The 15676-nt window shown below is 49.9% G+C and overlaps 1 protein-coding gene across 1 annotated transcript in view; it reads right to left on the reverse strand.

Annotated features, from left to right (window-relative positions):
- adcy5 (adenylate cyclase 5) overlaps positions 1-15676 on the reverse strand; it is a 360956-nt gene that overhangs the window by 58118 nt on the left and 287162 nt on the right. Inside the window, exons 9-10 of the mRNA XM_078551313.1 lie at positions 12412-12509; positions 10227-10314 (exon numbers count right to left, since the gene is read on the reverse strand). Of these exons, the coding sequence (XP_078407439.1) occupies positions 10227-10314; positions 12412-12509 (186 nt within the window). The remainder of the gene's footprint in view (positions 1-10226; positions 10315-12411; positions 12510-15676) is intronic.

Raw genomic sequence — 15676 nt, forward strand, 5'->3', positions numbered from 1 at the left:
TGGGTACTAGTTCAGTGACATTACCATTATGACACCATCTGCCCCCCTCTAGCGCATCCTCTATTTTAATCGCTCCGCTATTGGTGGCCCTCCCTTCAGCTGCCTAGCGCCCTAAGTTCTGGAATTCCCTCCCGAAACCTCTTTGCCTCTCTACCACTCTCTCCTCTTTTAAAATGCTGCTTGGACCAAGCCCTTGGTCACCGCTCCTAATGCCTCCCTACTTGTCTCGGTGTCAAGAGAAAGGGAAGGGATTTCTTTTCGAAATCACGTGGAACGAGCAACGTGATCGGCAACTTGAAGCAAGCCGGGCTACAGGGTCACTTACTGAGAGAACTTAAAATGACCTCCACTCCCACGTATGTCAAAAGCACCAAAAATTGGAAAGGAGTTACAGCATGCTGTGCAAAACCCACTGGAAAATAAAATACCACAGGAGAAAGGAAAAGATTTCAACTAAATAAAAAATAAAAGAAGGGCCAAATCAGGACTAAAACACACAAGCAAAAACTTGCATTTCACCAAAAGACCAACCACGTACAGGTGAATACTCAACTCTCTCATCCCCAATATGAGAAAAGCTTTCTTGTTCTCGGGTTCTGCTGAGAGGTCACAGACCTGAAACGTGAGCCAGGATCCTGCGCTCTCGCCGGTGGTGAGCTTGGAGGCAGGGAGGCCGTGTACTTGGGCGGGATGGTGGCGTACCGGAACTCCACCACCTCCCTGCCTCTGCCAGAGTCACGTTCTGGGTGGGAAGACCCATAGTCGACCTTCCTGTCCCACTGCCTACCGAGGCCCTTAAGTGGCTGATTAAGGGCCTCTTAAGGGCCTTTTAAGGACCTCGTTCTGCCACCACTGGGTTTAACCCAGCTGGCAGGCAGGCCTGTCGCCATGTGGAGTTGGGGAGGGGGATGTGTCCTTCGACCAAAGGCACTCGGTGCCTGATCGAGTTAACCTGGCATCAGGAAGGGGGAGCCTGCTGAGGGCCACCCACTGCCCTTTCTTCCGAACCCCCTGCAACCCTTTCCCCATGACCCCCCCCCATGCCATGAAAACCACCCTATCCTCCCCACATCACTTACCTTTCCCCTCCGTCACTCTGCGATCCCGAGACTTGGGGAGGTGTTCTTCTGGCAGCAGCCACAATCGCCTCTGTGGCGCTGCTGAGCACAAGAGCTGCCGGCCTCTGATTGGCCGGCAGCTCTCGCTAGGCGGGACTTCTGGCCTTGGGGACCTGATTCCAGAGGAAGGCCCGCTGGTGGCCTTGCCACTGACTGATTAGCCTGTGGTTCGTTCCAGAAAACAGGCAGCATAGGTCTCTCGCCAGCTGTCCAGCCACATTGCCTCAATTAGATTACGCCCATTAGCTCTGTTTCTCTTTCCACAGATTTGTTCAAGGAGTGTGGGCACAACCACCATTTATTGCCCATCCCTAATTGGCCCTGAGATTTCCAGCATCCGCCGTATTTTGCCTTTAATCTCAGACTGCGCTCCACACAATCCACCATTTTATGATTAACACTGGAGTTAATTTGGAGTAAATGGTAAATTGGTTTGGTTCAAGAGAATAGAGAACAACCAAAATTGGATTAGACTGGAATAGGAAGCCAATCCAACTGTACTTGGCGGGGGGGGCAGGTCATTCGCAGACTGGGTCAGGGGTTATATACTTATCTAAAGTAACAGGAATAATTTGTGCTGCTAAATTGGATGAAATTTAGAGACACCTGATAGTTGCTGATCCTCCCACAACCCCCACCGCCCTATAATTCTTCCATGGAACAAGGAGGTTCTTGAGGCTCCAGTGTGTAACTACTAATTGCCACTGACACGTTTCTTTTACTTTTGTCACAGTTTCAGGATTTAGTGATACTGAGGATGAGTAATAAAGCAAATATTAGTTCAACGTGTTTAGATGGTATCAGGTGGTTGAATCACAATTGGTTTTTCAGTGACAGGAAGTCCAAAGATTAAACTGCATCTATTAACCCAGTGATTCTCAGATTTCTTTGGTTGAAGGATCCCTTTTCAAATGAATAAGTAATAATCACGCACCCCACCCACCCCCCCATCTAAATTATAATACTATATAACACTCATAGTGTGACAGTTCTGCATATCAAGTGTTTTAACATTGCTTTTAAGAAAACAGCGATCAGTGAGATAGGGGTGCTTGCTTCCCACTGAAGAGTCATTCTATCTTTGACAGAAGCACGGAGAAAGAGTTGGAGCACGGCGGGAGCAGGAGCAAGGAGCACCGAGAGAGAGCAGGAGCACGGAGAGAGCAGGAGAACGGAGAGAGAGCCGGAGCACGGTGAGAGCAGGAGCACGGAGAGAGCAGGAGCACAGAGAGAGCAGGAGCACGGAAAGAGCAGGAGCACGGAGAGAGCAGGAGCACGGAGAGAGCAGGAGCATGGAGAGAGCAGGAGCACAGAGAGAGCAGGAACACGGAGAGAGCAGGAGCACAGAGAGAGCAGGAGCACAGAGAGAGCAGGAGCACGGAGAGAGCAGGAGCACGGAGAGAGCAGGAGCATGGAGAGAGCAGGAGCACAGAGAGAGCAGGAGCATGGAGAGAGCAGGAGCATGGAGAGAGCAGGAGCATGGAGAGAGCAGGAGCATGGAGAGAGCAGGAGCACGGAGAGAGCAGGAGCATGGAGAGAGCAGGAGCACAGAGAGAGCAGGAGCACGGAGAGAGCAGGAGCAAGGAGCACTAAGAGAGAGCAGGAGCATGGAGAGAGCAGGAGCACGGAGAGAGCAGGAGCATGGAGAGAGCAGGAGCACAGAGAGAGCAGGAGCATGGAGAGAGCAGGAGCATGGAGAGAGCAGGAGCATGGAGAGAGCAGGAGCACGGAAAGAGCAGGAGCACGGAGAGAGCAGGAGCATGGAGAGAGCAGGTGCACGGAGAGAGCAGGAGCATGGAGAGAGCAGGAGCACAGAGAGAGCAGGAGCACGGAGAGAGCAGGAGCAAGGAGCACCGAGAGAGAGCAGGAGCACGGAAAGAGCAGGAGCACGGAAAGAGCAGGAGCACGGAGAGAGCAGGAGCACGGAGAGAGCAGGAGCACGGAGAGAGCAGGAGCATGGAGAGAGCAGGAGCACGGGGAGAGCAGGAGCACGGAGAGAGCAGGAGCACGGAGAGAGCAGCAGCAGGAGCACGGAGAGAGCAGGAACAGGAGAGAGCAGAAGCAGGAGCGCGGAGAGAGCAGGAACAGGAGAGAGCGGGAACAGGAGAGAGCAGGAGCACGGAGAGAGCAGGAGCACGGAGATAGCAGGAACATGGAGAGAGCAGGAGCACGGGGAGAGCAGGAGCACGGAGAGAGCAGGAACAGGAGAGAGCGGGAACAGGAGACAGCAGGAGCACGGAGAGAGCAGCGGCAGGAGAGAGAAGGAACACGGAGAGAGAGCAGGAACATGGAGCGAGAGCAGGAGCATGGAGAGAGCAGGAACACGGAGAGAGCAGGAACACGGAAAGAGCAGGAGCATGGAGAGAGCAGGAACACGGAGAAAGAGCAGCAGCACGGAGAGAGCAGGAACAGGAAACAGCAGGAACAGGAGAGAGCAGGAGCAAAGGGAGAGCAGGAGCACGGAGAAAGCAGGAGCATAGGGAGAGCAGGAACACGGAGAGAGCAGCAGCAGGAGAGAGCAGGAACATGGAGAGAGAGCAGGAGCACGGAGAGAGCAGGAACACGGAGAGAGCAGGAACACGGAGAGAGAGCAGCAGCACGGAGAGAGCAGGAACAGGAAAGAGCAGGAACAGGAAAGAGCAGGAACAGGAGAGAGCAGGAGCAAAGGGAGAGCAGGAACACGGAGAGTGCAGGAGCATAGGGAGAGCAGGAACGCGGAGAGAGCAGGAGCACGGAGAGAGCAGGAGAACGGAGAGAGAGCAGGAGCATGGAGAGAGAGCAGGAGCACGGAGAGAGAGCAGGAGCATGGAGAGAGCAGGAGCACGGAGAGAGCAGAAGCACGGAGAGACAGCAGGAGCAGGGAGAGAGAGCAGGAGCACGGAGAGAGCAGGAACACGGAGAGAGAGCAGGAGCACGGAGAGAGCAGGAACACGGAGAGAGCAGGAACACGGAGAGAGAGCAGCAGCACGGAGACAGCAGGAACAGGAAAGAGCAGGAACAGGAGAGAGCAGGAGCAAAGGGAGAGCAGGAACACGGAGAGAGCAGGAGCATAGGGAGAGCAGGAACACGGAGAGAGCAGGAGCACGGAGAGAGAGCAGGAGCACGGAGAGAGAGCAGGAGCACGGAGAGAGAGCAGGAGCACGGAGAGAGCAGGAGCACGGAGAGAGAGCAGGAGCACGGAGAGAGAGCAGGAGCACGGAGAGAGAGCAGGAGCAAGGAGAGAGAGCACGAGCACGGAGAGAGAGCAGGAGCACGGAGAGAGAGCAGGAGCACGGAGAGAGCAGGAGCACGGAGAGAGAGCAGGAGCACGGAGAGAGAGCAGGAGCACGGAGAAAGAGCAGGAGCACGGAGAGAGAGCAGGAGCACGGAGAGAGCAGGAGCACGGAGAGAGAGCAGGAGCACGGAGAGAGAGCAGGAGCACGGAGAGAGCAGGAACACGGAGAGAGAGCAGGAGCACGGAGAGAGAGCAGGAGCACGGAGAGAGAGCAGGGGCACGGAGAGAGAGCAGGAGCACGGAGAGAGCAGGAACAGGAGAGAGCAGGAACACGGAGAGAGCAGGAGCAAGGAAAGAGAGCAGGAACACGGAGAGAGCAGGGGCACGGAGAGAGCAAGAGCATGGGGAGAGCAGGAACATGGAGAGAGCAGGAACACAAAGAGAGCAGGAGCACGGAGAGAGCAGGAACACGGAGAGAGCAGGGGCACGGAGAGAGCAGGAGCATGAAGAGAGCAGGAGCACGGAGAGAGCAGGAACAGGAAAGAGCAGGAACAGCAGAGAGCAGGAACAGGAGAGAGCAGGAACACAGAGAGAGCAGGAACACGGAGAGAGCAGAAGCATGAGGAGAGCAGGAACATGGAGAGAGCAGGAACACGGAGACAGCAGGAACACGGAGAGAGCAGGAACATGGAGAGAGCAGGAACACGGAGAGAGCAGGAGCACGGAGAGAGCAGGAACATGGAGAGAGCAGGAACACGGAGAGAGCAGGAGCACGGAGAGGGCAGGAGCACGGGGAGAGCAGGAGCATGAGGAGAGCAGGAACAGGAGAGAGAGCAGGAGCACGGAGAGAGCAGGAACACGGAGAGAGCAGGAGCATGGGGAGAGCAGGAACATGGAGAGAGGAGCATGGGGAGAGCAGGAGCATGGAGAGAGCAGGAGCACGGGGAGAGCAGGAACATGGAGAGAGCAGGAACATGGAGAGAGCAGGAGCACGGAGAGAGCAGGAGCACAGAGAGAGCAGGAACACGGAGAGAGCAGGAGCACGGAGAGAGCAGGAGCACGGAGAGAGCAGGAACACGGAGAGAGCAGGAGCACGGAGAGAGCAGGAGCACGGAGAGAGCAGGAGCATGGGGAGAGCAGGAGCACAGAGAGAGCAGGAACACAGAGAGAGCAGGAACACGAAGAGAGCAGGAGCATGGGGAGAGCAGGAACATGGAGAGAGCAGGAGCACGGAGAGAGCAGGAACACGGAGAGAGCAGGAGCATGGAGAGGGCACGATCATGGAGAGGACAGGAGCACGGAGAGAGGAGCAGGAGAGAGCAGGAACATACACCAGGACACTTTCATATTATGTTGGAGACTCCAGGATATGGACCCAGTCTAAGAATCACTGAATTAACCTATCCTCTTCCATTTATTTACAACAACAAATAACATTTATTATAGAACAATTCAGCCAGATGAAGAGAGATTAGAAAGGAAGATCAAAAACTTGATCCAAGAGATGTTTTTAAGAAGGTTTTTATAAAGAAGAGTAAGATGGAGAGCTGGAGTGGTTTAGGGTGGGAATGGCATAGAAACTGTAACCCAAGCTACTGAAGACTCTATCAACATTTACTATTGATCAGCCATTGTCTCACTGAACATTGGAAAAGGCTTGATGGGCTGAATGGCCTACTCCTCCTGTGTTCGATTGCCGGAGCAAAGTCGAGGTAAATGCACAAAATGCCGAAGAACATTAGAAATAGGAACAGGAGTAGACCATTCAGCCCCTTGAGCCTGCTCTGCCATTCTATAAGATCATGGCTGATCTTCTTGTATTTCGATTTCCGCATTCCTATTTAATCCCAATAAGCTTTGATTCCCTTGCCTAACAAGAATCTACCTACCTCTGCCTTAAAAATATTCAATGACCCCGCCTCCACCGCCTTCTGGGGCAGAGAATTCCAAAGTCACACAACCCTCTGAGAGAAATTTCTCCTCATCTCTGTCCTAAAAGGGCGACCCCTAATTTTAAAACAGTGCCCCCTAGATCTGGGGTCACCCACAAGAGGAAACATCCTTTCGATGTCCGCTTTGTCAAGGCCATTCAGGATCTTGTACGCTTCAATCAAATCACCCCTCACTCTTCTAAACCCCATTGGAAACAAGCCCAGTCTGTCCATCCTGTCCTCATAAGACAACCCACTCGTTTCAGATCCAATAAACCTGCTTTGAACTGCCTCCAATGCATTTTACATCCTTCCTTAAATAAGGAGACCAAAACTGTACACAGTGTTCGAGATGTGGTCTCGCCAATGCCCTGTATAACTGAAACGTAACATCCTTATTTTTATGTTCAATCCCTCTCGTAATAAAGGATAGCATTCCATTACTTGTTGTACCTTCATACTAACTTTTTGTCACTACTGTACTAGAACACCTAGATCCCTCTGCACCTCAGAATTATGCAGCCGTTCTCCATTTAAGCAATGCTCTGCTCTTTTGTTCTTCCTGCCAAAGTGAACAACTTCACAATTTCCCACATTAAACTCCATTTGCCAGATCTTTGCCCACTCACTCAACCTATCTATATCCATCTGCAACCTCCTCATGTCCTCTTCACAACATATTTTCCTACCTATCTTTGTGTCATCTGCAAATTTAGCTACCATGCCTTCACTCCCCTCATCTATGTCATTAATGGAAATCGTAAAAAGTTGAGGCCCCAGCACAGACCCCTGTGGGACTCCACTCGTCACATCCTCCCAATCCAAAAAAATTGGGGCAACAGTGCGTTTGGCAGGGGTATGTGGCGCTAGGAGATATGAAAGAAAGAATGGCTTGCATTTATATAGCGCCTTTCATGATCTCAAGACTTTCCAAAGTCGCTGTTGTAATGTAGGAAACATGACCACTAATTTATGTACAGCAACCTCCCACAGACAGCAGTGAGATCATGACCAGGTAAACTAACAAGTAAAGCGTAGCTGGTCGAGGATAAATATTGACCAGGTTACTGGGGAGAAACTCCCCTACTCTTCATCAAAAAGTGGGCAGTGAATGTCCAAAGCAAGAGTGCAATCTATTTGCAGCTGGGGACAGAGATCATATTGATGAAAAGTAGTATTGGTCTCCTTATTCAAGGAAAGATGTAAATGCATTAGAAGCAGTTCAGAGAAGGTTTACTAAACTAACACCAGGAATGGGCAGGTTGTCTTGTGAGGAAAGGTTGGACAGGCTAGGCTTGTATCCACTGGAGTTTAGAAGGGTTAGAGGTGACTTGATTGAAACATATAAAATCTTGATGGGTCTTGACAGGGTCGATGTGGAGAGGGTGTTTCCTCTTGTGCAAGAATCTAGAACTAGGGGTCATGGTTTAAAAATAAGGGGTCACTCTTTTAAGACAGAGATGAGGAGATTTTTTTTTCTCTCAGAGGGTCGTGAGTCTTTGGAACTCTCTTTCTCAAAAGGCTTTGGAAGCAGAGTCTTTGAATATTTTTAATGCAGAGCTAGATAGATTCTTGATAAGCAAGGGGTGGAAAGGTTATCGGGTGGTAGGCGGGAGGTTATACTCAAAGGAGCCAAGATCTTATTGAATGGTGGAGCAGGACTGAAGGGCTAAGTGGCCTTCTCTTGCTCCGAATTCATAAGTTCATATGTTGTCAAAGCTTTCCATCTTGCAGTCATCAGAAAAGGAAGTGTTCAAGACTTGCACCCGGGAGCTTGGGGAGCCTATAGTTCCCCGTTGCTTTCTCCATGGCAACACCTCGGCCAATCAGAGTCAACTTGCCAACCAATCAGCACCATTTTTTCTTGTGAAATAAATTGTTGTGATCCTTTGAAATTTGGCATTCTTGTGTTTGTCCTGATGAGTGCAAGATGAAAAGCTTCAGCAGCATGTCTCTCTTCTCAGCAATATTTAAGTTCTGTACTACTAAGAGATCATGTTGTGCAAAAGGTAGGTAGAACATCAAATTATCAGATGCAGTGTCACCCCCTGGACTTGTTTTGTTGCCTGAGGGGCTCAGGGGGGAATTTCCCAGATTTTGTCCCCCCGCAAATTGATCTGGGTTTTTATCTGTTATTTTTTTGGCTCTTTCAGGGATCACATGCATTTGGGTGGAGTAGGGATTATCCATATTGTGATGCACAAGGTATCAGAAATGTATGGGACAGGCTGGATAGCCAAAGCATCATTTCTTGTCCATCATTGTTCCCGAGGATGCTGCAGTTTACTCGAGACCAATTGTCCCCTCGATTGGAACAGTGGAATTTTTTTAAAAAATTCTTTCATGGGATGAACGCATCGCTGGTTAAGCCAGCAATTATTGCTTATCTCTTATTGCCCCTTGAGAAGGTGGTGGTGAGCCGCCTTCTTGAACCGCTGCAGTCCATGTGGTGTAGGTACATCCACAGTGCTGTTAGGGAGGGAGTTTCAGGATTTTGACCCAGCGACAGTGAAGGAACGGTGTTATGTTCCCATGCACTTGTTTGCCCTTGTCCCTCTGGGCGCTAGATGCCGCAGGTTTGGAAGGCACTGCCGAAGGAGCCTTGGTGAGTTGCAAAGAGTTGGTGACGCCCAGAGAGATTTAAGGGTCCATGGACACAAATCACTGAAATGCAGTGATCCAAGTACAAAAAGATCATTAAAACGGCTAATGGTCTGTCATATCTAAAAGGCTGGAATATTAGTGGGTAGGTAGTTTTGCTACAATCATGCAAAGACCTCATCTGGAGTCCTGTGTACATTTCTGGACATCGTACCTCAGAAAGCGATGGCCTTGGAGTGGCAGAGTAGGTTCACCAGAATGATATCATGACTGCCGGGGTTAAATTATGAGGGGAGATGACATAAACTGGGTTTGTATTCCCTGAAATGTTAGAAGGTTAAGGAGTTATTTAATTGAGGCTTTTTGAAAGGAATTGATTGGGTCGATGGAGAGAAACGTTTTCTGCTGATGGGAAAATCTGGGATGGGCGGCAATCAGAGTCTTCACACAAAGGTAGAAGAGTCGAACTCTCTGTGCACAAAAAGTGATAGATGCAAGTTCAATTCATAATTTTAAATGTCAGATCGATAAGGTTTTTGCTAGCCGAGGGTGTTAAGGGACATGGAGTCAAGGCAGATGGATGGAATTGGAGCCCCAATGCGATATCACGCTCTGACGAGGGTTGACTGGCATCAGGCTGGACCTCCGTCCGTCAGTCGGGAGGAAGTCACGCCTTGGAGAGCTGTGGCCAATCCGATTGGCCGGCAGCTCTCCAGTCCCTCCAAGTACAGCGCTGCGGTGGCCAGAAGAAGCACTGCAGGGAGCTGCCTGGCACTGGGATCCGGAGGACAAGGTAAATGGCAGGGGTCCCGGGGCAGGGTGGGTAGGGGATGCTGGGCCGGGAGGTGGGGTGGGGGGGGGTTGTGAGAGGGGTGATGGGGGTCTCGGGGGATAGGCCGGGGGTGGGAGGGACGTCTGGAGGTCACCGTGCCTTAAATGGAGGGCGTCCCCCCACCACAACCCGCCATCCGCCCGCCAGCCTGAACATTGAGGCTGGGCGGGAAATGGTCCTTAAGTGGCCATTAAGCGGCCACTTAAGCGGCCTTACTTGGGTCAGGGGCTGGCTTCCCGTCTTAGGCCCTGCCCGGCCCATCGTAAAATTGCTCCAAGAGTGGGGTGGGTGGGAACCTGGAGGGAGTCCCGTCCGTGCAATCTCAAGCTCCCCTCGCCTCAGAACCGGGCGGGGAAGTGTAAAATTCTGGCCCAGGATACAGATCCGCCATGCTTGCATTAAATTGTGGAACAGACTCATGGCCTGCTCCTGTTCCCAGCTTCTTACGAAAACACTTGCGCTGAGTGAGCAGGACTGTGAGGCAAGAGGCAGAGCAGGGTGGGGAATTTTGAGCGCTCTTACTTGCTCACCTTGACACAGCAGTAGATGGTGGAAACGAACAACACACTGGCCAGGACCAATAGGCAGGACAGGTAGAAGCTCAGCATCAACGTGGAGCTGCAAAGAGAGAGAGGGAGGGAAAGAGAGAGAGAGAGAAAAGAACAAGAGTTAGCGCTCATACGATCGCACAGGAAGGATCGAGCGTTGTGCCGGCTTTTTTTTTGACACTATGAATAACTTCACCACGTCTTCTTCCATCTTCAGACCCTCAGAGAGACTGCATTACCAAGAGTCCTCCAGCTCTCAGGCATGTTCACCTACAGGCAAAAGAAACTGAATGGTACGGTTTTAAAGCAGGTGCAGGAAGACAGACCTGGGGGGGTTGGGTGGGGGGGGCGGTGGATGTATATAAATGTGTGAATCTGGCAGGACAACCTGTAAAAAGCTGTCATAAAGGGATACTGGGCTTTATAAATAGAGGAACGCCCCCTCCAGATACAAAAACACTGCAAACCTTTATAAAACACCGGTTAGACCATAGCTGGAATATCAGGCTGAAATTTTACTGTCAAAATAAGGGTAACGGTAATAACACACACCATTATTTCTGGGTAAATGTTTTTTTTTTAATCCACTTATGGGACGTGGGCTTCTCTGGCTAGGCCAGCATTTGTTGCCCATCGCTAGTTGCCCTTGAGAAGGTGGTGGTGAGCTGCCTTCTTGATCTACTGTAGTCCATGTGGTCTAGGTACACCCATAGTGCTGTTAGGGAGGGAGTTCCAGGATTTTGACCTAGTGACAGTGAAGGAACGGCGATATATTTCCAAGTCAGGATAGTGAGTGGCTTGGATGGGGAACTTCCAGGTGGTGGTGTCCCCATGCGTCTGCTGCCCTTGTCCTTCTGGATGGTGGTGGGTCGTGGGTTTGGAAGGTGCTGTCGAAGGAGCCTTGGTGAGTTTCTCCAGTGCATCTTGTAGATGGCACACACTGCTGCTACTGTAGATCAGTGATGGAGGGAGTGAATGTTTGTGGAAGGGGTGACAACCAAGCGGGCTGCTTTGGCCTGGATGGTGTTGAGCTTCTTGAGAGTTATTGGAGCTGCACTCATCTAGGCAAGTGGAGAGTATTCCATCACACTCCTGACTTGTGCCTTGTGGACAGGCTTTGGGGAATCAGGAGGTGAGTTACGCGCTGCTGGACACCTAGCCTCTGACCTGCTCTTGTAGCCATGGTATTTATATGGCTAGTCCAGTTCAGTTTCTGATGTACGGTAACCCACAGGATGCAGCAACTTCAGGTGAGAGGCAGTTGTGTGGTTAAACGTGAAAATCCAAATGTCATTGTATGAGTTTTATTGACCCTTGATGCAGATTGCTACCAAGTTATAGATGAAATATGTCTGAAGAACTGTGGATTTTCAGGTCCATGGTTTGCAAATGGCCATGATCATTATATTAACAAATATATATAGACATATTGACAAAATGTTAGCATACAGGTATGCAATGAATTAGGAAGGCAAATTGAATGTTGGCCTTTATTGCAAGGGGGATGGAGTATAAAAACAGGGCCATCTTGCTACAACTGTATGGGGCATTGTTGAGACCACACCTGGAGTACTGTGTATAGTTTTGGTCTCCTTCCTTAAAGAAGGATACACTTGCATTGGAAGTAGTTCAGAGCAGGTTCACTAGGTTGATTCCTGGGATGAAGAGATTGTCTTATGAGGAAAGGTTGAGCAGGTTGGGTCTATAGTCATTGGAGTCTAGAAGAATGAGAGGTGATCTTATTGAAGCATGTAACATTCTGGGGGGGCTTGACAGGGTAGACACCGAGAGGATCTTGCTTCTTGTGGGGGGAATCTAAAGCTAGGGGGTACAGTTTAAAAATAAGGGGTCTCCAACTTAAGACAGAGATGAGGATCATTACTCTGTAATTCTCTTCCACAGTGAGCATTCATTGAATATATTCAAGGTTGAGTTATATTTTGACTGACAAAGGAGTCAAAGGGTTATGGGAGACAGGCAGAAAAGTGGAGTTGAAGCCCAAGATTAGTCATGAAACAGATTCGATGGGCAAAATGGCCTACTCCTGCTCCTGTTATTATCTTACGACTGGTCGTCAACCATACTCTCAATTCCTGGCAACATGGTGGCTGAGAATAAGTTAGCATCTGGAAATTCCTCTCAAATTAAGACAACCAAGGAGACTTACTGGGGCACAATGGTTATCTGAATACAACAGATGAAGAGGAAGACGAGACAGGAACAGGCCACATAGGCTCCAAATCGGTCATCCACCTCCTTCGAATACTGCAAAATAGACAGAGAAAATTATTGTAATCATAGAATCACAGAAACTTACAACACATGAGAGGCCAATCAGCCCATCGTGCATGTGCTAGCTCTTTGAAAGAGCGGTGGTGCTTAGTCTCACACTCCGCTTTTTGTCCGTAATCCTGTAAATTCCTTAACCTCAAGAAACCTGTCCAACTTACTTTTAAAATTATTCATGGAATCGGCTTCCAGCACCTTTTCAGGTTGAGCATTTATCCAAATCCTGACAACTCTTTGAATGAAAAAAATTCTTCTCATCTCCCTTTTAGATCTTTAGCCAAATATTTTAAATCTATGATCACTGATCTATGAACCCTCTCATCACAGCAAATGTTTTTTTTTTCTCTGTCAAAACCTGCCGACATCTTAAAAAGCTCCATTAGTCACTCCTTAACCTTCTCTGTTCCAGGGAGAACAGTCTGAACTTTTCCAATCTCTCCTCATAACTGAAGTCCCTCACCCCGGTAACATTTGTTAATGTCCTAACTTGCCGTTCCCCTATAACCCCTGGGGTAGTTGGCTCCCAGCCAAGCAACGTCTTGATTTTAAAATTCTCATCCTTGTTTTCAAATCCCTATGTTGTCTCTCCCCTCCCTATCTCTGTGACCTCCTCCAGCCCTATAAACCTCTACCCTATCTCTGTGACCTCCTCCAGCCCTATAAACCTCTACCCTATCTCTGTGACCTCCTCCAGCCCTATAAACCTCTACCCTTTCTCTGTGACCTCCTCCAGCCCTATAAACCTCTACCCTATCTCTGTGACCTTCTCCAGCCTTATAAACCTCTTCCCTATCTCTGTGATACCTCCCCCAAGTCGAGGATTGTTCCCCTCTCCCCACTCCTTGCTCTAGAACCCTGGATAAGGGAGTCATTTAGGATTTAATTTATTTTCCCTTTCAAGACGAGTATTTCATGACCTCAAGGCATCCCAAAGCACCTTATAGCCAATGAGGTACCTTTTGAAGTGAAGTCCGTGTTGTAATGCAGCAGCTAATTTCTGCACAGCAAGCTCCCAAACACAGCATTGAGAGAATGACCTGAAGATCTGTTTTTGTGATGTTGAATGAGGGATTAATATTGGCCAGGATGCCAGGGATAATTTCCCTGCTGTGCTTTGAAGTAGTGCCATGGGATCTTTCACACCTCTCTGAGAGTGCTGGTGAGGCCTTGGTTTAACACCTCATCCGAAAGACAGCGGGCAAAATCTTGTGGAGGAGGTGGGGGGGGGGGGGGGGCAGCGGGGTTGTCTCATCTTCTGGTTGGGGAGCTGGCAAGAACCCCACATCCCTTTTCAGCAAGGCCCGCTATATCTTGTATCTATCAGGCAATTGATAGGTCAGCAGTGGGTCCACCCCGGGATCAAGGACCCCAAGCCAATCAGAGACCAGCTCTATTGAACGGCAGCGCCACCTGGAAGGCAGTGGCTGCCGCCGGTAAGACACCCACCTGAGGCCTCAGATTGAGGATGGACCCAGGCCAGAGATGAATGATAGCGGGAATGTGGGGGGGGGTCATTGCGGGGTGGGGGTAGGCAGCAAGGACAGAGGGTGGCTCTCAGCAGGCTTCCCCCTTCCTGATGCAAAGAGCCCCAGTCAGGCACTGATTGCCCTTGTATGAGAGACCCTCCCCACCAGCGGGAGCCCACAAGCAAACTCACCAGAGTTTCCTTGTCGTGCTCCCTGCATGGGTTAATAATAGTGGTGGTGGGCCGAGCCCTTTAAGAGGCCTCAATTGGTGGTGGGGCAGGAAGGCTGTCCACGAGCCTCCCCGCCACAGGCTTAATCGGGTTGTAGGCCTAGCCATTTTACCCAAAGTCTCAAGGAGTGGGACTTGAACCCACAACCTTCAAGAGGCAAGAGCCACAGCTGACATCGAAGATGAGGTGGTGGTGGGCTGGCTGAAAGGGAGGTGGCTGTTAAATACAACAGATGATGGATATCTGAAACAAAAACATAAAAGTGCTGTAAGTGCTCAGCAGGTCTGGCAGCTTCTGTGGAGGAGAGAAACAGAGTTAATGTTTTCCAGTTTTGACGAAAAGTCATCCTCCCGAAAACTGAAATGTTTCTCTCACCGCAGATGCTGTCCAAACCTACGACCGCTACCAAATAGAAGGACAAGAGCAGCAGATAGATGGAAAGGCCACCAACTGCAAGTTCCCCTCCAAGTCACTCACCATCCTGTCTTGGAAATATATCGCCGTTCCTCCACTGTCACTGGGTCAAAATCCTGGAACTCCCTTCCTAACAGCGCTGTGGGTGTACCTACACCATGTGGCCTGCAGCAGTTCAAGAAGGCAGCTCACCACCACCTTCTCAAGGGCAACTAGGGATGGGGCAATAAATGCCAGCCCATCCAGTGAAGCCCACATCCCGTGAATGAATTTAAAAGAAAACCTCCTGAGCATTTCCAGCATTTCCTGTTTTTGAATTGAAGGTGAACTCTTTTTGCTGATCACCGATTCGGACTGGTGCAAAGGACAGACACATCCAAATGCATCTTGTGAGGGTTGGTTTGTTGGCACATGCACAATATCTCAGCATTACACAAAGACGTGTTGAGGTTAGAACTGAGACACATTGCTGCACTTTGTATATAACTCATGCTACACATATACCAAACCTCAACCATGATGGGCAGAGTCAGATGGAGCCATATTGATTTGTTCCTGAGAGGATATGATTATCCAATGAGGAGGGACTGAGCACAATGGATCTATACTTTCTGGAATTTAGAAGAACGTGAAGTGATCTCATTGAAACATATAAATTTCTTAGTGAGTGTGGTAGGTTAGATGCTGTGAGGCCATTTCCCCTGGTTGGACGGTCTAGAACTGGGGGTCAAAGTCTCAAGATAGGGGATCAGCCATTTAAAACTGCGGAGGAAATTTTCTTCACTCACAGTGTTGACATTCCCTGGAATTCTCTACTCCAGAGAGCAGTGGATGCTCATTTGTTGTGTACATTCAAGACTCAGATCCAAAGATTTTTGGGCACTAAGGGAATCAAGGGATAGGGTCCAAAGGTAAAAGATCATCCCTGGTCTTATTGAATGCCAGAGTGGACGCGAGAGACTGTACGGACTATTCCTACTCCTGTTTCTTGTATTCTAATGAGTTATGGACAGGGGGCGATGCTGGTGCAGTG

The sequence above is a fragment of the Cetorhinus maximus genome, chromosome 11, assembly GCF_964194155.1.
Source record: "Cetorhinus maximus chromosome 11, sCetMax3.hap1.1, whole genome shotgun sequence".
Taxonomy (NCBI): Eukaryota; Metazoa; Chordata; class Chondrichthyes; order Lamniformes; family Cetorhinidae; genus Cetorhinus; species Cetorhinus maximus.